Source organism: Gambusia affinis, linkage group LG17 (genome assembly GCF_019740435.1).
Source record: "Gambusia affinis linkage group LG17, SWU_Gaff_1.0, whole genome shotgun sequence".
Classification (NCBI taxonomy): domain Eukaryota; kingdom Metazoa; phylum Chordata; class Actinopteri; order Cyprinodontiformes; family Poeciliidae; genus Gambusia; species Gambusia affinis.
Window position 1 is genome coordinate 24,973,250 of NC_057884.1, and position 23,072 is coordinate 24,996,321.

Sequence of the window (23,072 nt, forward strand, 5' to 3'; positions counted from 1 at the left end):
AGTTTCAGCAACTAAAGATTTTTACTTTCTTGTTTAGTGAATTATTTCTGACTCATAAATTATTCAGGAATTTAAAACATATCTTAACTCAAGTATTATATCTAAAAACAACAAATGACTTCATATCAGGATAAAAACAAACATCAAAGCAGCGGAGGGCAAACTTCTGCTAATCCGCTAATAGGCTAACAGCGGAGCTAAGTCTTTGTTTAGCAGTCTTGTTAGCTTAGCTTAGCCTAATTAGTTTTTACAGATAAATTATAAAACACTACATTAATTAGTTATTTCCTAAACTTTAAAAAGGAGAAGGTTTCTAAAAATTTTTTAAAAAAAGATAATTGAGTTAAGACCCGATTCGTCAAAACAACGAGCTAATGGCGGCTAGGTGAAGAGATGCTATTGGCTCACTGCGCGTCATGTGACCCAGTTGTTCAACTCAGTCATCTGAACCTAAACATGATATTGTGCAACTCTGCAGTTTTCCATTGTTTTCAGCATTAGCGCTTAGCATTAGCAAGCCCTGAATGCAATGTTGGTACAGTGCGTTAGCATTAGCTTCCACTAAATATTATTACTCTGGTTGTTCCTCTCGTTACCATAAACCTCCAAGTTTATGTTTTATGTTAGTTGAAATGTTTCCAAGTCCAAAGTGTCTCGTACTCGACTTGGACTTGCAGCTTTTAGCTCTCCAGCTCCCAGACTGCGGCCTTTCTAACAGCTAATGTTCATCTGAAAGTCACCTGACCTAAAAAATGAAAACACCATTCAGTTCTCTCCAGGAATGTGGTAAATTTATCATATTTATTTAACGACCTGCTCAGTAGGTGGTCGTTATTTTCCCAAAGCGACATCTTGCAGCTTTCATTTAAAATAGGCCACATAATGGGAGAAAAAAACTAAACATAAGTTATTTCTGTTGGTAAGTGAGGCTTTATTTCAGAGCAGCACGTTTAAAAGTAACCTGTGAAAAATTATATCGGCTTGGTGTTAAAAAATCTCTCTCACATTCTTCATTTGTCCTTCCAAACCTCCCACTCACCTCAACCTCCCCTCACTCCTCGTCAAGGTCTCCCCCCTCCGAACGCCGGGCCGCGACGGCAGAACTGGAGAAAAACCCGCCAGTAAGACCCACCTGCACGCGTTTCTGCATTACAGAGCAATTACTGCTTAATGGCTGCAAAGATTCATTATGAACATTCGTCCAACCTTTAAATATTTTAAGAGAATACCACTTTAATGAGGAAGCACTTTCCATGTTTCATTCCCACCTCAACGCCTCATAATATCTCAGGTCTTCCTTTCTTTCTGGGATCTGCCTCCATTTTCCTTCCTCTGTTTTTAATTCCTTCACATTGATTGTCATGAAGCAGAGAGACGAGAAACTGAAAAGTAGGTGAAAATGATGAAAAATGGTCCATATCTATGGACCTTACCAAGCTCCGCCCACAACCGACCCACGTGACCGCAAGTCTCACAAACAACATTGTTTCTATGGAAACATGACTCCATTAGTGCATTTTCACAATATATCAGTTACTGCAATGGACAGAGGAAATAACAAGTTCATGTCATCAACTGGGAGGAGGTTACTGGTTTCTCAGTCACAAGCTGGTTGCAAACCTGAGGCCAGCAGGTGTCAGTCAGTTATGGTAGATCTGACCTTTGACCTCAATATGACAAGCTGCAGACTGATAGGAGGAACCAAAGAGCTCTGGAAAGGTAAAGAAGCCATTTGTTTGTTAAAATTGTATTAAATCTATTTGTTTTATGTGATGTTTGTTGTAAATGATGTAAACTCACAAAGGAACGAGGTAATTAGTCCAACGTTTAGAAACTACAGCGGCTGTAATGAACCACAGCAAAGGTAAACAAAGGTAAAATAAAATTTACTCTCTCTCTTTGTAGTTTAAACACACCTGAAAACAAAACATTCAGTCCGTTACGATATCAAGTTTATTTCTGGATTATTAATCGTTGGTTCCCTGAACACAGCGATGGTTGATTGACCAGCTGTACTTGGTGCTAGAGAGGCTAACAGGAGGAACAGTTTAGTCCAAAACCTTTTCTGCTAAAATAAAATCTTCAGTGTGTGTCAGATACACGTTGCATATTGATCTGTTTAGCTAACGTAAGACTGTAGCAGACAGGCTACAAGGTGTAGAAGTTGTATCAGTGCTGCTATTATGCTGTACTTAGCTAACAGGAAGCTCGTGTTTGTGAGACGGCCAATCAGGTGATCACATAGAACGGGCATCAGCCAATGAAAAGCGGCCCCTCCGGTAAGGTCCATTCACTGTGCTTAGAGAGAAACTAAGAGTTAACATATTAGCTTACAGCTAATCAAAGCAAATCTGAAGCTATAGCTACTCAATGTTAGCTTGAGAGCTCACTAAAGTAAATTTAATGCTAACAGCTACTAGTAAAAAAAAAAAAATCAAACAACTAAACAAAGTAAAACTAACAGCTACTCAGCCTCAAACTGACAGGTAAACTAGCTTAAGTTAACAGCTAATCAGATTTAACGTAACAAGTCAAAGTAATGCTAACAGTTACCAAAAGTTAGCTTGACAGTAGGCCTGTCACGATAGCAAATTTTGCTGAGAGATTAATTGTCTATAAACTATTGTGATAAACGATAATATTGTTTGAAGACCTTTTTACACTGATTTAAAGGAAATGACATAATAATTCATGTGATTTCCTGCCAAAGATAGATACACTTTATTTTCTAAAGAACACTTAACACTGGAACTGATAAAATAAACAAAACAACCAAAACCAAAAATAAAATGGATTCTCAGTCTCCATTAACAAAAATGTACTTGAATAAAAAATAAATAAAAACACCAAAGTGTAAATAAATACTGGATTCAACCAAATGAGTGCAGATTATAAAGTCTATAAACCATATTGCCCTTCAGTAATCATTAGATTTAAATAGAGAAGATGGAACATCGACTACCTGATGCAATAGTTCACACTACAGAGTTAGCTCAACAGCTAGCAAAAGGTAAGTAAACAGCAAAACAAACAGCAACTCAAAGCCCAGCCAGCAACTAATCATGGCTCCGTAGAACAATAACTACAGAAAGTCCAGCCACTGTTGAGAATATCAGAGTCAAACTGAGAGGTAAACTAGCTCAAGCTAACCACTGTCTGGATTTAGATCAATAACTACAGAAAGTCAAGCTAACAGCTAATCAGAGTCAAGCTAACAGCATGATGCTAATATTCATTTAAAGAAGTGACCATAAATCTTCAACTGAAAACAGTGTTGGTATAGCGCTTTAGCATTAGCTAAAGCAATTCTAACTTCCTGTAGCAGCTAGCTGTGCTCCAGTGCTAATGCTAACCTGTATTTATCCGCTTTTACTGAATTTCTAAATGTAAAATTTCAGTTTAGTTCACCTATCAACCACTTTACATTGTTGAAATATTAGTTCATGGTCATGTGATGCGATGTTTAGCTATTACACAACAGAATTTATAAAACATTGTAAACACTCTTTGGAGTTTGAGGAATGTTGGTTCGTACAGGAAACGGCCCGATGATTTAAAGGTCGGTGTTTTTAAACAAATAATGTCACCGAGGAGCAGCAAGCAGGCTACGCTGGCTTGGTTTACAATACGTACAAGTGTATTGGCAGAGTCTGTCACACAGACAAGGAATGGTTGGTTAAATTAAACACAGACACACACACGCCCACACACACACACACACACCCACACACACACAGGAGATTCAGGGACCAGATGTCAGGAGGGCAAAGTGTGACACTTGACTGAGAACAGGCCTCTCTGGAGTTTGTGTGTATCTCTGTGTGTGCAGCACTCCATAACTACATTGATTTTCAGAGAGAACCTACTAACACAGGCTGAAACACACACACACACACACACACACACACACACACACACACACACACACACACGTGCGCGCGCACACGCACACACACACACACACAGTAAAGTGAAGGCTTCCCCTTTGAAAACCACATAAGACATGTCTGGACACGCAGGCCGGAGAGCCCTGCAGCTCGCTCTAAACGCATTAAAGGACGCCCATGTGTGCGTCTGCGTTTGTGTTGGAGCCACAGCAGCAATCATCCAAACAAAAATGATTTAAGTTACAAACAGGCGGCTCGTTTTCATTAAGTTTCTCTTTTAAGTAAAAATAGTTTTATGGCCTTTCATGGTCCGAGTCAGTTCAGAAACGTCATAAATATGATCTGGACCAAGTTAGAAAATTACATAAATCAAATCACAAGTGTCACACAACATAAGGTTGTTTTTTTTCTTAAAACCCAAAAAGCTGTGTGAAAAATAAGTACACCTTTGTTTCTTCCACAGGATTAAATATGGAAAAGATCAGAAGGAGTTTAACTAAGAGCTAATCAGAGTCACCTACTGGACTTATACAAATGGATAATCAAAGACAAGCTAACAGCTAATCAAAGACAAGCTAACAGCTAATCAAAGACAGGCTAATTACTACCAAAAGTCAAGCTAACAGCCTATTAGAACTACGCCAACAGCTAATCAAAGTATACAAATGGATCATCAATAACACAATAGTAGCTACTAAAAGTCAAACTAAAAGACAAGCTAACAGCTAATCAGTCAAGCTAATAGCTGGTCAAAGGCAAGCTAACAGCTAATCTGAGTTATGCTTCTACCTAACAAGTAGCATAATAGCTAATCGCTGAAGCTAAAAGTTTATAACAGTCAAATTATCCAGGAACGTTTGTAACCTGGTGCTGCTGTTCAGTTGCTTTGAAATGATTCAATATAATAATAAAAAGTTAATTTTACCACATTATTAAGATGGAAAGACATCAGACCTTAAAACAACCAACTGGGAAAGTTAAAAATCATCTGGGTTTGTCCCAATTCATTCTTAAATGTCCAGGAGGCATAAAATATTTTATCAAACGTAAATTTATCCAATGGTAATGCTTCATTGAACCACTAGAGGGCACTCCAGCACCTCAAGGGTAAAAATAAGAAAATGAAAAAGAAAAGAAAACTTTAAAAATGTTACCAGGTTTTTTTTTTTTTTTTTTTGTTTTATTCTCAATATTAAGAAATTAATTAGCAACTTTTAGGCACTTAAAAAACAGAAAGTTTGTGATCCAGTGGTTTCATGCCTAAGGTGTGAGTATGAGTGTGACCACAGAGTGTGTGTGTGTGTGTGTGTGTGTCTGTCGGACCTGATTACCAGACTCATTACGCCAACAGAGACCAGAACCTGCTGTTTCACATTTCACATCATTATTATTAAGAGAGCGGCCGTCTGGTGCGCACCGCCAAAACGGCAAACAGGAACCGCATTCATGGGGCGCGCTGCAGCCGCCACAGAGCCTGCAGGTACATGACCTTTGACCCGCACACTGATGCAAAAAATGCCCGTGACAATCATAGAGCCAAGAGCAACTTCCTGTTTCTATCCAAGCTAATGCGGCGCGTTAATTAGAAATTAGCGAACAGAGTCACAGCAGACCAATCCGGCGGCAGCATCCAGCGCCGACTTAAATGAAACGCTCCTATTGGACGACTTGCTGTCTGAACATATTTATGGTCATATTAGATTCTTATTTAATGAATTTAAGACTTTTTAAGGCTGATAACTTGACATCAAGTCAGGCTGAGGAATCAATGATGTTCAAGAAACACTGCCCTCTGCAGGTTGGAGGTAGCATCACTAAAACCAATGGTTTTCACCATTTTAGCAGAAAATTTGCACTAAACTCAAATACACATTATGGCACAAAAAAAATTAAAATTCATATTAAAATTCATGAAAAAACAAGTCATTAAAAACATTGTCCTGCTTCCACTTCCTGCTGTCTTCTTTGCCGTTTCTGCCAGTAGCAACATCCAGTTGTTCATCACGACGTGTATGACGCAAAAAAACTCCCATGTTCCCATTAAGAAAATCTATTTTCATAATTCCACTTTTAACAATTTTACTGTCAGTAAAACTGTGGCTGGTTTTGTTAGTAACATTCGCTCAGATTAACATTCACTAGAAAACAGAAGAACCCACCAGCGAGCTAACTCTGAGGAAAAGTTTATCAGCAGAGCGGTGGTTTAAACTCCCCATGCATCCAGTGACTGCAGTGATAACAGCAGGTCCAGTTTGTTTCTGTTTGACCCATTTATGAACAATCACACATGGATCCGTGTGAATGTGCAGGCTGCCGGCTGCAGCGAGGCGCTGGCCTGCAGAGCCGACGCAGAGCCGGGTCTGAGCGTGGGACGGATCGGAGAACAGTCACTACTTGTTTTATTGCTTCACCATGAACACCTGCAACGCCGGAGCAGGGGGGGCGGCGAGGTCGAGAGCAGACAAAAGGCTTACATCTGACACAGAGAGAGAGAGAGGGGTATTGTGGGAATGCCTGTGTGTGTGTGTGTGTGTGTGTGTGTGTGTGTGTGTGCGTGTGTGTGTGTGTGTGTGTGCGTGTGTGTGCAGGTCTCGGGTTACATTCTCACAGACCTGCTGCAGAATGAGACATTCAGGCACAACGTGAAGCCTGCATGTTCAAGAAAGATGCAGCAGATCGTTTTAGATCCATTTGGTTACATTTTATCAGAAAAACTGATCAAATATAATGATTGATAGAACATTGATCCAATTTATTGGACCGGTTGCAGACTGGATGAAAAACAAGATAGTTTTCAAAAATGTCTACAAATAAAAATCAGAAAAATGTCAAAGCGCCAGCAAATAGATTCCAGTTTGTGTCATTTAGGCTGTTTTGGTTCTGGTTCTGGTTCTGTCAGAACCAGAACTCCATCATCTGCTCCACCTCCAGCTGCTGTGGTTCTGAGTCAAACCAACCTGTTCCCCTCCTGGCCTGTGGGGGCGCTGCACCAACAACCACTGAAGGAAACCACACAAAAACCTCTGAAGACACTGAGAGCAACTTCCTTCTTCACCAGATGGAAACAAGATGGAGGCGTCAGATTTTAGTGTTGGAGGATTTCTCTTTAGTCTTTGGCTGAAGACCAGGAGACTGGGTTTTTTGTTCTGTGGTTTTGTGACGTCGGGCGGCAGGTGAAGATTTCCACCTGAGTGGACAAACTAGAAACATCTCAACCATGATGTGGGTTTCACCTGGTGTGGGAACCTTTTTATAAAGAACTGGATTTCTTTGTTTCAACAGGAAATTTTTCACCGAAACTAATGTGGGGTTCCCCAAGGCTCAGTCCTGGGAACCTCTTACTCTGTATCTAGATGCTGCCACCAGCTCAGGTTACAACAGGAAATAAGATCAGCTACCATAACTATGCAGATGATACACAGCTCTACGTTATGATGTCACTAGGTGACCTTTGAACCCATCCACTTTCTGACCAGATAAATATGTGGATGTGCCAAAACTGTCACCGTCTGAACAGAAACAAAACTGACGTTATTATCAAAGAGGAATGATCTAGAGTTATAGATCTAGAAGTAATAGATCTAGAGTTATAGATCTAGAAGTAATAGATCTAGAAGTAATAGATCTAGAGTCTGCACACAGCTTTAGTTGCTACAGCTGGAACCTGGGTTTGGACATTCAGAGCCACATAAAGATGGTTTATAAAAATCAGCCTTCTATCAGCTGGAGAATGTTTCCAGTAAACATTGGAGATCTGCTGCTGTTGCCATAGCAACCTCTCTGGGCTTATGGATCTGCTCTGCATCCAGAACCAGAACCAAACATGGAGATGCAGCATTCAGCTTCTATTCACCACAGATCTGGAACAAACTTCCAGAAAACTGCAAAACAGCCGAAACACTGAGTTCCTTTAAAACAAAACTAAAAAGCCAGCTGGTCAGTGCTGAGTCTGATTAAAAACAACTTTAATTCATTCTAGACTGGATTTCTCCTTATTTTACCACTTTAATGTTATTTGTCTTTTTAGCATTTAAAGGAAATTTAAACATTTGTTGTACAGATAAAGTTAATTTGATGCCATCCGCACACCGACTTCCTCTCAGGTCGGTTCAAGATGTCTGCCGTGAATAAAAACAAAGTTTTTCCAGTGAAGGAAACAAAATGGATCAAAATAAATCTGAGCCTCGTTGAAAAGCTGCGGTCAGATCTTGAAGTTGTCACCATGGGTCAGGATTACATCTTAAAACCTTTAAACAAATCAATAATTAAAGTCTGAAAACACCACAAAGTCTCCATAAAACTTTCAGCTACAAGGCGTTTTGTGTGTTTCTTATTTACGGCTGCTTTAGATATTAAGCCCAGATAATGAAGGACATTAATGCAAGTGTTTTTCTGCAGACGTGGATGTCGCCCACTTCCAAATGACGGTTGTTCCCCATAAAGCTCCGGTGTCGTAAATCTTCTGCCTTCCAAGAACAGCAGCAGGGTTGGAACTTCATAAAGCTGCATTATTGGATAATTGGTTCCTCAAATGGCTTCAAGCTGTCAGAGGACGGCAATCCAACAGGCAGCAAGCCGGAAAATAAGAGAGAAGTGGAAACTCTAAACAGCCATCTAATGTCCTCTTTAACATCCTCTTCACCAAAGGCTAAAACCGCTGAGCAGAGACGGGGTTTCAGCCTCAAGTTATTGCAAACACAAACCTGTCACACAAGACAGATAACAACTAATTCAAAACAGACAAACTCAACTTTTTACGTTAACATTCTGCAGCTTGGATAACTTTCAAAAACTACAGCAGAGGCAGGTTTTAACCCGGACAGAGCAGCTTCAGGGCGAGACCTTCGGCTTGGGGCTAACACTGTCACGGGGTGAAAGGTCAAGTTGACACCAGGTGTGTTAAACGAAAACAACCCAAAAGAACCGTTCCAGAACCAACAGACACCTCAAAGCCCCTAAACCACAGTCACCCACTGAACAGACAGAGGGAGGCACATTTACAACCTGCTAATGCGCTAATAGCATCGCTAATTTGTCATGTAGCACTTTGCTAACTTTTAAAATGCTTAGCGCACTGAGCTCTTCATCAAGTGATTATTACTAATAAATTTAAAAGCAACATTTTACTTAGCTGTTTGGTAAACCAACTCTGGACTTCTCTTCAAGTAGCCGTTCATGTTCATGCTTTTATTTTGAAGAAATGAAGCAATTTAGCATTTCTGCTCCCATGAGTAGCTAAAATCAGTGAGACCAAGCCTTAAACACTCATAACTACTGATTTTAATATTTCAAACACCAAATATACCTTAAGATGCATCAATACAAACAATGGAAACCATTTTAGAGCTTCTAGAGGAGCTGACATCCACGATCTTCCTCATCTAATATCTTGATGATTCAGCGACTCGGAGAAAAAAACCAATGAGAAAAGGACAAACTGGGGTCCACTGTGGTTCACAAAGGAACCAAACTAAACGGATGTGCAGCAGTTCAAACAGATGTTTCCAAATGTTTACAGACAACATCAAGTTTTTCATTCAGTTTTCATCCAAAACAGAAAAAATAAGATTTTTGACCAACTGCTGTTTGCACTGTAGAGGATACACACAATTTAAATGAACTGATTAAAATGAAAATAATCTTCTTCCATGTCTGAGAGGAAGAGGAACGAGAGAGAAAAGAGGAAAAAAGAGCAGGACAACGGAGAGATTGAGGAAAATGTTTGGAGTGAGGAGCTCCTGCTTTTCAGTCCTGACAGAGTGGAATGTGAGAGAGGAGATCAATGTGCTATCACACACACACACACACACACACACACACACACACACACACACACACACACTGCCAGATGTTCATCAGCCAATGAGGAGCCAGCAGCCTGGTCTCCTCAGGTCAACCCACATGATCCTCACATTCATGTGAATCTGCTCCGTCTCTTTAAATTCTCCTGATCTCTGCCAACCAAACGAAAACGCTGCATGCTACGCTACGCTACGCTACGTTGCTCTTCATGTTTGCTTTGGGGTTTTCAACACAGAGAGATGAGATTTACTAAATCTGCAAACAGAAGAAAAACTTTTCCATCGTTGGAGCTCCATATGTCCACCGTCGTTTCAGTTTTTATCCACAAACAGGAAGTTCCACATAACTTGATCAATTTGACCATTTTCACCTAATCTGTCAGATTTTTCTAATTTATTAATGACGTTTGATCTACCAGGGCCGGCCCAAACTCTTTTAGGGCCCTGGGCTGGATCTAATTTGGTGGCACCAGATTTGTTTGGGAGCTACAGTTAATTGGCTTAAAACAGCCACAGATTGTTAATTATCCAATTTAGAAACCAACCAAAGCTCAAATAGTAAATATTAAACTCGTAGTAACTATGGTAACATGAATATAATTGTTCACACTTTTAAAAAGCAAAATATGCCCATTAATTTAAATTTTGCACTCAAATTTTAAACGATTTAACGTCTATTTATGATAAAACCATCAAATAAACTTTAATTCTCAGCCTTTCCCACTACAGCCTCCACAGCTGTGCGCTCACTGACTTTATTTACACCACATCACAGCCCAACTTCACTCCCGCTGCGTTTCAGCTCCGTTTTCAGCACAAACTGACTGAATGCTCTGATTAATGTCCCAGAATCAACAACAGTTTTAATACGACTTTTAGTCTGAGCTTTAAATTCCTCTTATATTTCTGTTTGCTTTTGAAAGTTGGCTTGATATTAAAGCCAGTGAGTTTAATAAATACAAACTTTAATGTTTCTTCTGTTTCTACAACATTTTGTCCTGATAGATCTCAGATTTGTTTGTTGAAGTTCTGTAATGTTGTCGCTGTTTTGCTTTTTGGGAACCTTTAGCCTGCTTCATGTTGCCAGACGGGTCCTCTTGGTTCAGAGATCCAGCAGTAATCAGTAAGTCTGTGTGGCTGGTACAGTTGAACCTAAACTGTGATTAATCACATTTAATTCATGATTTAACTGAGAGGAATTTACTGGAATCAAACTGATTTTTCTCCATTATTAGACAAAATCATGGTTTGAAAATCACTTCCTGTATTTATATTCATTCAGGTATTTTCTGTTTGATGTTACAAAATTAATTCCTAAAAATAATTCCCAAAATAAAAGAAACTTATGATGAAAATATGAAGGAAAACGTTCAGATCAGCACAAATTTCAGATCCTGATGATCTGGTTGAATGTTTACACATGGAGAGAAAACAGGAGAAAGGTGCATTAAATTTGTGGTTCTTATGTTTTTACTCATGCATGTAACACACACACACACGCACACACACACACACACACACGCTCATGTAGTTTGTCTGGCCCGTCACAAGACCAGATGGCATTAGGGGTGTTCCAGACAATTTACAGACTGTGTGTGTGTGGAAAAGAGGGGGTTGGTAGTGAATTAAATCCACCACACACACACACACACACACACACACACAGAGAGAGAGAGGGAAACTTGGCAGTGCCCCTGAAGCTGCAAGCGCTGCCAAAAACCGAGCCTAAAACAAAAGCCGGGTTGAACCACCGTCCGCCTCGCCCCTCGCCCCGATCCGGATGGTTCGACCCGCTGAACGAACGAACGAACAGTTCCACTGAGGAACGAGTCGGAGTGAGAGGAGAGGAAGAAGAGCAGGAAGTGTTGGGATGAGGACGGAGGAGGAAACAGGATGTTTGGGATTCAGACTCCAGGGTTACAAAAGACTTTATTCACTGACTGATGGACTCACATCTTCCTGATTCGGTCCAAACTAAGACGAGTGGAAAAGTAAATCCAACAGCAAACAACACAGTTTTACTCAAGTGGCTTGATTTGCATATTGTTTCTAATACAATTGATCCTTTGGGTGCCAAAACTTTCTGCAGGTGAACAAAAACAAAACTGAAGACCCTTGGAGGAACGATGGAGTTTCATTATTACAGCTGGAAACCAGAAATCAGGCTGAAATCTGAGTTTGGACATTCAGAACCACATAGAGATGGTTACAAAGTCAGCCTTCTGCCTCCTGAAGAACATTTACAGGACTTAAAAAATCTATTTTTCCAAAAAGATCCATGAATTTATCTTTAGTTACCACTGTCGCTAGCTTTAAAGTTGTAGCTAACTTAAAGACAAAATGTTGTCAACATCTTTGTTGTTTCTCATGTAGAAAAGTCTTCAATAGTTCCTTCAATAAAGATTTATATAAGAAATGTAAAAATAACGTGACAAATACAGCAGAAACAGATGAAAAAGACTTTCATTTTCAGTGTTTTCTTTGGCTAATTAGCCACAAGCTAACATTAAATGCTGCGTAGCTGCAATCAGGCAATATTTTAAAGGATCTTATCAATTAAAAGTAGCTTCATGAGAAAAATTATATTATTTGATTTTTGCAATCTAAATGAAAACATATTTTAAATTAAAAAAAATCTGAAACATGAATGCTAGCAGTTAGCATTTAGCTTTACATTCTTTCCGCCTTGACTTCCTGCTAACCCCCAGGTTTAAACCAGACAGACGATGATTCACGTCTGAAGTGTGATTTTAGTTCATTTCTGTTGTTTTGTCTTCCTGAGATCACAGAGGAGGAACCGGAACAGGAAGTGAGGAAACTCAGCAGGAAGACGCATCAAAGCTGAAGGTCCAGAGCAAAACATCAGAGCAGGACAGGATGTTTGAGTAAAAATACCCCAAAGAGTCACGGCAGAAATCTCAAACCATCTAATGAAAAATCTAAATTCAGTTCCTTTGGAAAGTTAGAAAAATAAAATAAATAAAACAGAATTTTAATCCTCAGACATGAGGGTTCGGCCATGTTGTAACTGCTGACTTTACAGTCAAACTGCCTCCACAAGTTGACAATCCACACACAAATCATCCCTAGAGATGCTGCCTGCTCACAAAGTTTATTATCAGAAAGTTTAGTGGAAAGAAAAAGTGTGAACACCAAAATAAATAATGTAGTTGCAGTTTTTCCAAACTCCTGGGCAGATTGAAGCCGATGACTTCCATGTCACGTCACACTGATGCAGTTACTCACACAGCTATTTTCAGCAGGGCCAGATTTCTCTTTTAAAATATATTTCATTGGTTTTATGAATAATATGATCTCTAACCAGTTGACTGGGTGGATGAAGAGGTCAGACTGTGATTTTCTGCGGTGGAGCACCTCTCCCAAACCCAAAACACACAAGTTTTGATGCTCCCAAAACAAGTTAGCATGTCACCGTCTTTCACCCACTAGCATAAACACGGCGGCGCCGCCGCCTCCCAGAACGAGCCTGTGCCTGTAATTGGAGTGGTGTTTGTTGCCGAGAGGTGTTGAGCGTCGCTGTAATTGCCAGGCAGGCGGGTTTGACGTTCCCTGTCTCTTTATTTTTTAAGGACCGGGTAATTAGCCGCCGGAGCCGCCATCACAAGCGAACAGGTGTGGGAACCAGCAGCCGCTAGCGCGCGCGGTGCGGCGCCGCCGGCACCTCGCTGACGTCACGGACCGACCGCGGCGGCGGCGAGGAGAGCCGACGGCTTCAGCAAAAGGCTGGGAGCTGAAGATCAGCGCGATGCGTGGAGGTGAGGCTGAGTGCGGCGAGGAAACGAGCAGATTGTGAGGCAGCAGCGACAGAAAAGACACCTGTGAATGCAGCTAATAGCTCAACAAGAGCCGCCGCCGCCGCCGTGGAAACCGGCATGTTTGCCTTCTCCTAATCAGCTCCAAACAACAAAGTACAGGGTGATGTCATTAGGTTTTCAGGTATTTCAGATAATAAATCAGTTCTAATGAGTGAACTGAAATGTGATTATGGAGCAGAAGAAGAAGTCAGGAAATAAGTTAATCATCTGTGTTTGTCTCCTAAAATCTGTCATGAGGCGCAAAGAGAAAAACCTGCTTCAGAAAAAGTTTTCTAATTACAGGCAGAATGACAAAGAAAATAAGTACACCCGGCGAGGCGGAAAGGCCTCAGCAGTGACCTTACAACTTATGAAACTTCACTGAAACAAGGCGACAAACGAACCAAACTTCTGATTATTAATTATTAAAAAATAATCATCCAACTTGAAAACAAAACCAGAACGGACTCAAAGTTCTGCTCTTTACGTGTTTTTTGGTGTCGATTCTTGATACACCTGAATGAGTGATTTACACTGTTGGTTAGTGGAGCTGTTGTCAGTCGGTTGCCATGGCAACAGGTGTGCTTGAACAGTATAGTCCACAAATGTTCCCCTTTGCTGTGGCGAACTGCAAAACTGGAGTATTCATATCAGGATAACACAACATATACAACAAACTACCGATCCTACAGCTCCAATTATGAACCTCCCTCTCAGATTAATAAAGTATATTCACTCATTCATTAATTCAATTATGTCAAATGAAATTGTCCAGTTTAGAGGAGAAAATGTTTAGTCTTCTCTTGCATCTTGAGAAAAACCTCAAGATGCAAGATTTACATCGCGCAAGAAAATGTGTCACATATTAAAACATTGGCAATTCTCTAACATTTAATTTAAGTCATATTTTATAGAAATCGGATAAGAAATAATGAAGTTACAAGCATTTTTGTGACAGATGGTCCATGACTCGCTATAGCGGCTAACAGGCTAGCCGCTAGTTAGCTTTTCGGCTAACCGTTAGCTCTAATCCACAGAGTGAACATTATTCACGTAACGGCCGACTCCAAACCGATGTCCGTAATCCTCTAATCTCCGTTTTTCCTTGGTCTGAAACTGGAGTTTTAATGAATCCAATAAAAGAAAAACTTACAAAAAAACAGCAAACACGAACCGGAACCGGAACCGGAACTCCGTCCTGGTCCGGTATTTTTATAAACTTTATTTTCTTCCAGAGAAGCGCATCGGTTTTGGGTGATTAATTGTGCAATTAATCACAACGTATATCATAAAATAAACTTCTCATTTAGTAGTACTAATACCGCTGCTGCTATTTTTATTTAGTATATAAAAATAAATAAAACCTAAAAACTAATTATTTAGTTTTTGTTCCTCCTGCTCCATTGTGGAAGTTAAATCGGACAAAAAGCTTCCCTTTTTCACGTGGAAACAGTGATTTATGAATAAATATTTAGAAACACTTTGCAGTCAGTGTTCAGTTTGTTTTGTTTTTCAGTTCTGAAGGTATTAAATTTAACTTGAGGATAAATTTATATTCCCTCTGCAGGTTTACATGCTAAAGTAGTGAATGCACAGGAATGAGAAACCTTACAAAACCCAAACATGAAAAACAAAACAGATTTAAAATGTTAAATTTCACTCGATTTTAAATGATTGTTGAGCCTGAAGTGGGAACTAAAGTTACAAAAAAACAGATTTAAAACATTAAATTTGACTTTATGAGTTTAGAGCCTGAAGTGGGAACAACAAAGAAAATCCATAAAAAACTAAAACCAAGTTTAAAATATTAAGTTTGACTTGATTTTAGAGCCTACAGTGGGAAGCAAAGAGCACAAAAAAACCATAACAGTTAAAATAGATGTAAAATTTTACATTTGACTTGAAGTGAAACAATTTGAAAGCCTAACAAAAACTAGAAGCCCAGAAAACAGACATAAAAACAAGTAAAAGACATTTAAAGTGTTAAGTTTGACTTGTTTTGAAATGAATGTGGAGCCCAAAGCGGAGCTAAAGCTAGCAGCTCAGCACCTCTGGGCCTCATCTTGGGGGAAAACATCTGGCGCGCCGACTCGGTGGCGAGCGGCCCGTCGGAGCGCCGCTCTCCTGGGTTTCAGGAAGAAACCCGTCGGCTGCGATCGGAGCTCACAGGCGCTAACCTTGAAATCACTGCCTTTATTAGTAAAGTCATTATTAGCATTAGAAAAGCAAATGGGGCTAATAATATTTGCCATTATAGCTAAAAACGCCTATTAATCCCTAATCCAGGCACAATTAGGAGCATGGCTGGGTGTTTTTGTGAGCCGTTCTGCGCCGCCATGCCGGGGAAAACGAGACAATTTAGCAGCGAGCGGCGGCGGGGGGTGAGGACTGCTCTATTCTGAACGCCGTGAGCCGCGGCGGCGTTGAGTGACGGGCGGAACGGAGCCACATTTCACCGGATAAAGACAGGAGGGCGGCGGCGGGGGCGGCGTTATCGGCCTCCGAACAAGTGCATCAAATCAAACGGAGAGGGGATGTTATTAAAGCAACCCCCTTTCTGCCCCGCTGCCAACTGTGACTTAATAAGCTATGCCAATTAGAGGAACAAAAATCAGGCGCGCCATCGGGCCGCGTGCGCCCAGATTCCCCCGCTAACGCGTGACGCTCGCTGGCGGGCGACGCGTTCCCGCGTTTGTCTTTAAGGTTTCGACGAGGAAAAGAGAAATGAATGGAGTAAAATCCACTGAAAGGAGCGGATATTTATAACCATTAATACATTCAGAGCAAATAATACAAACTCCAACGCTGAGACTGACGGAGAAAGAGGATTGTTGGTGCTGTCAGGGTGGAAGCGCAGCAGTTTAATCCGCTTTACTGCAGCACGGCGACGCTCTCTGGCCTCGGTTACCAGGTTACCGACTCCAGCAGCGGCGTCAGAACGAGCTGCCACCAGTTTTACAACTAAAACATGAAAAGTTTCATCAGAAACAGGAATCAGTAAAAATAAACTCCACTGTGATGCATGGCGGAGGCAGCATCATGCTGCGGGACAGTTTATGAAAACCTGAGCTCGAGGTTCAACTCACTGAACAGGAAGCCAGAGATATTATGGGATGGATAAAGTAAAAGCTGATTCATGGGGTAGAACGGCCTAGTCAAAGTCCAGACCTGAATCCTAAAGAGAATCAGTAGGAGACTGATGTTCTCAGATGTTCCCCAACCTGTCTGAGCTGAAGATGTTTTAGAAGCAGAAATGGGAGAAACCAGTGAAAGAATGAGACAGAGGCACTCCACACTAATCAGATTCACACAGAAAACCATGAAGAAGCAACTTGAACATTCTGGTGGATGGATGGATGATGGATGGATGGATGATGGATGGTTCTGATCCGGTCCATTCCCATCAGAACTTTCCCTCGTCTCTTTCGTTTCTTCTCTTCCATAACCCAGTGGATCGTTTCCTTCTGTTTCCATGGTTTCAGCTCCGCTTGGTTTGACCTCTGACCTCTGCAGTTCTTCCTGACCTGGACTCCCAGCAGGTCTGGAACATTCTGCTGTTTCCCGGTGAAACCCGGAAGGACGAGCGGCGGCGGTTCTGATGGACGACGTGAAGCCGAACAGCTTCATCCAGGAGATTACACACACACACACACACACACAAAGAAACACTCTGTGTCTTTATCTTTCCAGGGATGATCCCAAAATAAACAACGCTGAAATCTCTCAATAATTAAAGCTCCTAATCCACTTCCTGGTCGGCGGTGATCGTGGGCGCCGCCGCTGTGGGCCGCATCGCTCGCTCGCCCCTCTCTCGCCCATGTTTGGAGGCCTTTGTGCGGCGGCGAGTTTCTGGCCCGGAATGAAGGCGTTAATTCAGAGGGAAGCTGTCATTTGGGAATCCAATCTCATCAGGAAACAAGTCGCTCTTTGTGGTTTATTCATTAGCCTGGGCCTGATTTAGCTTAGCATCCGACATGTTTTCACCTCCGCTTCACGGCTTTCATCTAAACGCTTCAGCAACAATGTGCAGATTTTCAGACAGAAATGACAGCAGAGGAAATGAAAGGAGGAATGAAGGCTGGGAACGTTTGTGGCTAAAACAGGAATAAGAAAATGATAAATTAATAGAAAACGTCAAATTAATTTCCTTTTCTCCTTCAGTCGAACCAATCAGAGGAAAACCTCCAAACACATTTATTAGAAATGATTTTTAGCTGCAAAAACAGAAACTGGTGCCTTTTTTTAAAGTGCAAAAGCCAAAACACTAATAAAGAGCTTAATTAAAAAAAGAAAAACAGAAATACATATTTTTAAAAATTAAATTAAAAAAATGTTTAAAAATGCCGCTGTGAGCCACACAGTCAGGTTAACAATGTTAAGGTGGAAAGATAAGAAAATAAAAACATTTTTGCAATTATATTTATAAAAAATGTCAATTTATTTTAAATTAAAACTACATTTTAAAATTCCCACTTTGTGTCACACAGACGTGTTAACAACGTCAGGGTGGAAAGACATCAGCAAGAACCTCTTCAACCTGGGAAAGGTCAAAGGTCATCTCCAGAGGAAAACATCTCAGACCTCAAAGCCGTTTCATTATTTTAATAAAATATTTTGACTTGCTGTACGACATGTTCTGGTATTATTTTGACAATTTTATCCTTCCACTCAACTTTCCACCCCTACACTTGGCTACATCATTCTGCAGTTTGTCAATAACTGATCATTTTCATTGATCTTCTAATTAATCAAAGAAACTGACTTGGATTAATCAAATAAATTCCATTTTTGCTCCAATAAAGACATTTCTCAAATTAAATTAAAATAGTAACCAAGGCAGATTTTTAATTCAGACGTTTCTTCATAGGTTGAACTTCGGAGAAAAAGCCAAAGTCGTGACTGAAAGGTGTGAAGGACCCCGTTTGTTCTGGGCCCGTCCCAGCCTCTGGCCGCGCCCCGGCGGTTGGGAACCTCCGCCTGGTGGTTGTGTGAGCCTACAGGCTCTAATTAGCTGCATTCACAAACAGCAGCCGGCTCATCAAAATGCCGAGGCCTGCAGAAAGCCACAGCGGGGGCGGCAGGCCGCGTGTGTGTGTGTGTGTGTGAGTGTGTGTGTGTGTGAGAGAACCAGGGCGTGATTAGTCCAAGGAGAGCGGCGCACGTGTGTTTGTGTGATACAACTATGTGAATCAAAATAAAAGGAACACTCTGGTTATAAGTTAGAGAACCTCGGGCCCAACAGAACCGACAGAAAGAGAGAGAGAGGGCGAGCGAGCTGCCAAATCTGTAAATTTCTCGTCCTCCCTCCGTTCTGCAGTCGCAGCATGGGAGCAGACAACCTCTCTGAAAACAACAACCAGGCACATCGGCGCGGTAAACAAAGGCGACACCTCGCCGTCCCTCTGCTTCCCAGCCAAGAAACAAAATGGCTTCCGAGCTTCGCTTGGAGGCAGAGCGCCAACAAAACGACCCGATTCGCTGCTGATGGGACGTTAGAACAGGAAGTGTTTAATGATTTCTGATCGCAGAGAAATCCAGTTGAACTGGAGTTTAATTTGATTATTTATTCTGTAGTTATGACAGAATATTTCAGATTCATGCTAACATGTTACAAACATTTCAGTGTAAAGCTCGGTGGTGGAGGGGTAATGATACGGGCTGTGTTCATCTGGAAACTTTATGTTCAACAGGCAAAACAAACGTCAAACACAGCTAACACCTTAGCTAATGCTAACTCCATTAGCTGCAGGCCTCAACTGAACCCATTAGCTTAGCTTCATGCCAACCGATGCTAAACCTCAATCATTTCCTACATCATCTCATGAGTTTAACCTTTCAGTAAAACTTTAAAGATATTTGTTTATCTCTGCTCATCTAGCTGTTAGCTATATTAGCTAGAGCTAACGATTAGCCAAAGCTATGTTCCTTAGCTGGACTGCAGTCTGACTCCATGAACAAAGTTTCCAATAAATGAGTGTCTGGTGTAAAGGTTTAGTTTAAATTGGACTTTGGATTTTATTAATGGCTAAAAAACAAATTAACTTTACATCTGAGTTGAGGATGAGTTAGCTAGTGAGCGCTAACATGTGGAAAAACTGTTTTAATAAGAGAAACAAGCTTTAAATCTAATCAGTGACGTTTGTTTAACACATGAAGCAAACATGAAATTATTTATAAATTTAAAGGAAAATAAATTCTGATTAAATCAGAAAACCAAAAACAGAAGGTTGTAAATATGATCGTTTTTAAAAACACTGGCTGCAAGGATGGAGACAAATCTAACCCAAAAACATTATATTTGTATTGTTTTATCTAAATTAGAATTTCCTTTCACTTAAAACAACTGAAGGTTTCTGGTGTTTTCTGCTACGAATTAAATGCGACTACAGATTTCTGTGTTTACGACCCCAAAGCTTCCCGCTGACGTCACGGCGGTCATAACGTCTACCGATCGATTTCCAACTCATTCAGAGACGAAAAGACACCACAAAACTTTCAATCTTTAGAAATGATCATTTACGATTCAGTTCCACACGTGAAACTGGTTCAAATTCGATTTTTGGGGGAGAGAAAAGATCAGAACTGAGCCGTGAAAAAGTCGTATTTGGGTCTCATTAGCTTGTTGTGTTCACCTGAATGCTAACTGGATGCCTTCCCACAAATAGAGTCCATACATGGTCAACAGGAAGCTGGCAGTGTTGAACTAATGAATCAGCAAATAATTTATCTTCAAACTGCATGAAAATAATCCTAAAAGTTAAAGTTGTCGATTCCTTAACACCATCAGCTCCTGTCAACAGTCTGAGCAACAACAAACCAAACTGTTTCATGGCTTCTTCTGTCACATTTTCCAGCTTTAGACATTAAAAGCATCAGCCCACAAACATTCACTAAAATACAAATAACAGCAGCCTCCATCAAAAACAGCTGGAAGAGGCAACAGAAGAACAAAACAAGTTAATAAGCCGCAATATAAGAAACTTTACTCTGCATGTTGAAAATCCACAGCTTGTTTCTTTGCTTTTGAACCCAAACAATGCATGTAATCACCAGGGTTATGTACCGACCTCAGCAACACACCGGCAGGAAGGGATCAGGGCAGCAAATCAGAAAAACAGGAAGTCTCCATGAGGAGTGAACATGAGCAACAACGTTTGTGCATCACAGCAAAATTAAAGACAATATAAACACCTTGGGGTCTTGGTCAGCCTGAACATGTGCTGCAGAAACAACACAATCCTCCAGTCAGAAACCAAACAAGTTTTAATAGTCACTCTGGACAAATACTCTAAAAACTTCTTTAGCATAAAAAAAATAAATCAACCAAGCAGCTTCTTTGTCAGCAATGCCTACAAGACGCTCCAGTAGAAAACCCAAACATTGCAGGAATATTCAAACAGCCATCAGCAGCAGGTGTAGGGAAAGAGAGAGGATTGAGGAAAAAGAAAGGATCAGGAGGAAGTAGAAGAAGAGAGGAAGGGGGGTGATGGTGACGTACTTGAGCCGGAGAAATGTCCGCTCCCCAGGGAGGTGGGTCCGTTCTTTCCACTGCTAACAGGAGGGGAAAACATCTACAAGACAAACAGAGAACAGATTACCTCTGAGAGCACTGACGCTGCAAACAGCTAGAAACGTCTCTACATTACATCACTGCACTGTGGCATGAAACGCTTCACTCCAAAACGCTTCACTCCAAAACAGCACAACTGCAGCTGGACCACAGCACATCTGCTGCCTTTTATCAGATTATCTGCATTTTTTAAATAGTTTTGTCTTCATATAATGACTTGGACTGGGTTTGATCATCGAGCAGCATCACTTAATATCCTAATCGATGCATGACTGGGGTTAGTTTTATAAACCTGGGTCTTCATGTCACAAGGATGTTTCACATCAAGTCAAAAAGGCTCAGTTAAAGTCTAGGATCGGCTCTCAAGTCCAATCTAACAACACAAAAGTTATAACAAGTAAGTCTAAGGTAGGAGATCTGACAAGTTGTCAAATCTCAATTGGAAGATCCAACACTGACTGAGTCAAATCTTACAGCAACAGGATCAAAGTCTGTAACTAGGACTTGAAGTCCAAACATACTGTGGGTATCATGAGGAACAGGGAATGTTTAAGACGTCAAACGTCAGAAATCCCAACTCAAGACCAACCAGTACAGTAGTTTGAGGGTCCAACAACTGTTTATATCCATTATTCACTCAAGATCGACAACATCTGCATCACAGCCAACATCTGGTACAATCAAGTGCCATGAAACTGCATAGAGCAAGTCCGATATCAAGACGTCGCTTGGAGGATCTTTAAGACCAGCAACACCCAACTCTGTTGGACCTCGTCCTACAAGTCTGAAACTAGGGTTGGAATAGGAACAGGAAGGTCTGGGCACAGAAACTACAAGTCAATCTAACAGGTTCAACACCAAGAGGGACTTGTCCAGAGTCAAACCATTTAGACCTCAGGTTTGGTTCAGTCAGTCCACAGTTCTGGTTGACGAGTCCATGGTAGAGAACAAGAAAAGTCAAGGCAAAGACAACATGTCCAGAGTCCAATCCTCGCTAAAGGAAGGCAGCTTCCAGGTCCAACAAGCATAAAGTTATAAGCAAGTCCAAGGTAAGTCACAGCAGCAGCCTGACAAACCAAACCAGGACTAGCATGCTACTGTCAAGCATTAAAACTGGGTTTCCACGGCGTGAGACCAAAATCAGGATCTTATCTGGAATGAAATGCTTAGTCAGCATTAGCTACATCCTGGTTGGGGCTGTCTAGTCCACAATGAATATAAATAGTCCAAGACAAGGTACAACAGTTCAACAAGTCAATGAGTTTTACAGCCAGACAAAATGAAGTGAATCCAGACGATGTTCAAGATCTGGTTAGAAAGTCCAAAGAACTGAGACTCACAATACGACCAGCATCTAGTTTCTGACCTAAAACCTGGTACACATCAACGCCAGGTCATCCGGATTCAAGTCTCAAGTCAAGATGAGTAACATTCAAGTCAGGTCAAAGGTCTAGTGCAACAAATCAAAGACATGATGGACCTAAAAGAGCGACTGGTGCATCCACGATGGCAAACCTCCAAACACAACAGGAAGTCTGAATTATACGAGTTACGATCCCCGAGTCAGGAACATGTCAAGGCTATAAGGGTTACGACTCGTCTTACAGCTACAAGTGTCTTTACTCAGTTAAACAGCCAGGAAACCCGATTAGCTTTTACTACGAGACGAGTCAACTAGCCAGAGATCAGGTCCAATCAGTTCATTTTGTCTAGAGAACATTAGAAAGTTGGGATCGTCACGAGTTTGTTGGTTTGAAGCCAGAAAGTTTGGGAACAAATTGTCTCAAACTCAAGGATTTCCACTTCAAGGTCGAGTCTGAACGTTTGTCTCGTCTGAAGACTTTTAAAACAAAAACATGTGAAGCAGGTCGTCCATCCGACGACTTTGAGCCGAGTCTCCGGTCCAACAGCAGAATCAAACTGACCGCTGAAATAATTCACTCAGGTGTTTGAGGAGGATTGACTCGTTTCCATGAACCCCAGTCATCATAAAAAGACA

At 41.0% G+C, this 23,072-nt stretch overlaps 1 protein-coding gene across 1 annotated transcript in view; it reads right to left on the reverse strand.

Moving 5' to 3' along the window:
* LOC122846867 (transcription factor 4-like) overlaps nt 1-23,072 on the reverse strand; it is a 169,430-nt gene that overhangs the window by 143,704 nt on the left and 2,654 nt on the right. Inside the window, 1 exon segment of the mRNA XM_044144105.1 lies at nt 21,002-21,074. Coding sequence (XP_044000040.1) covers nt 21,002-21,074 — 73 coding nt within the window.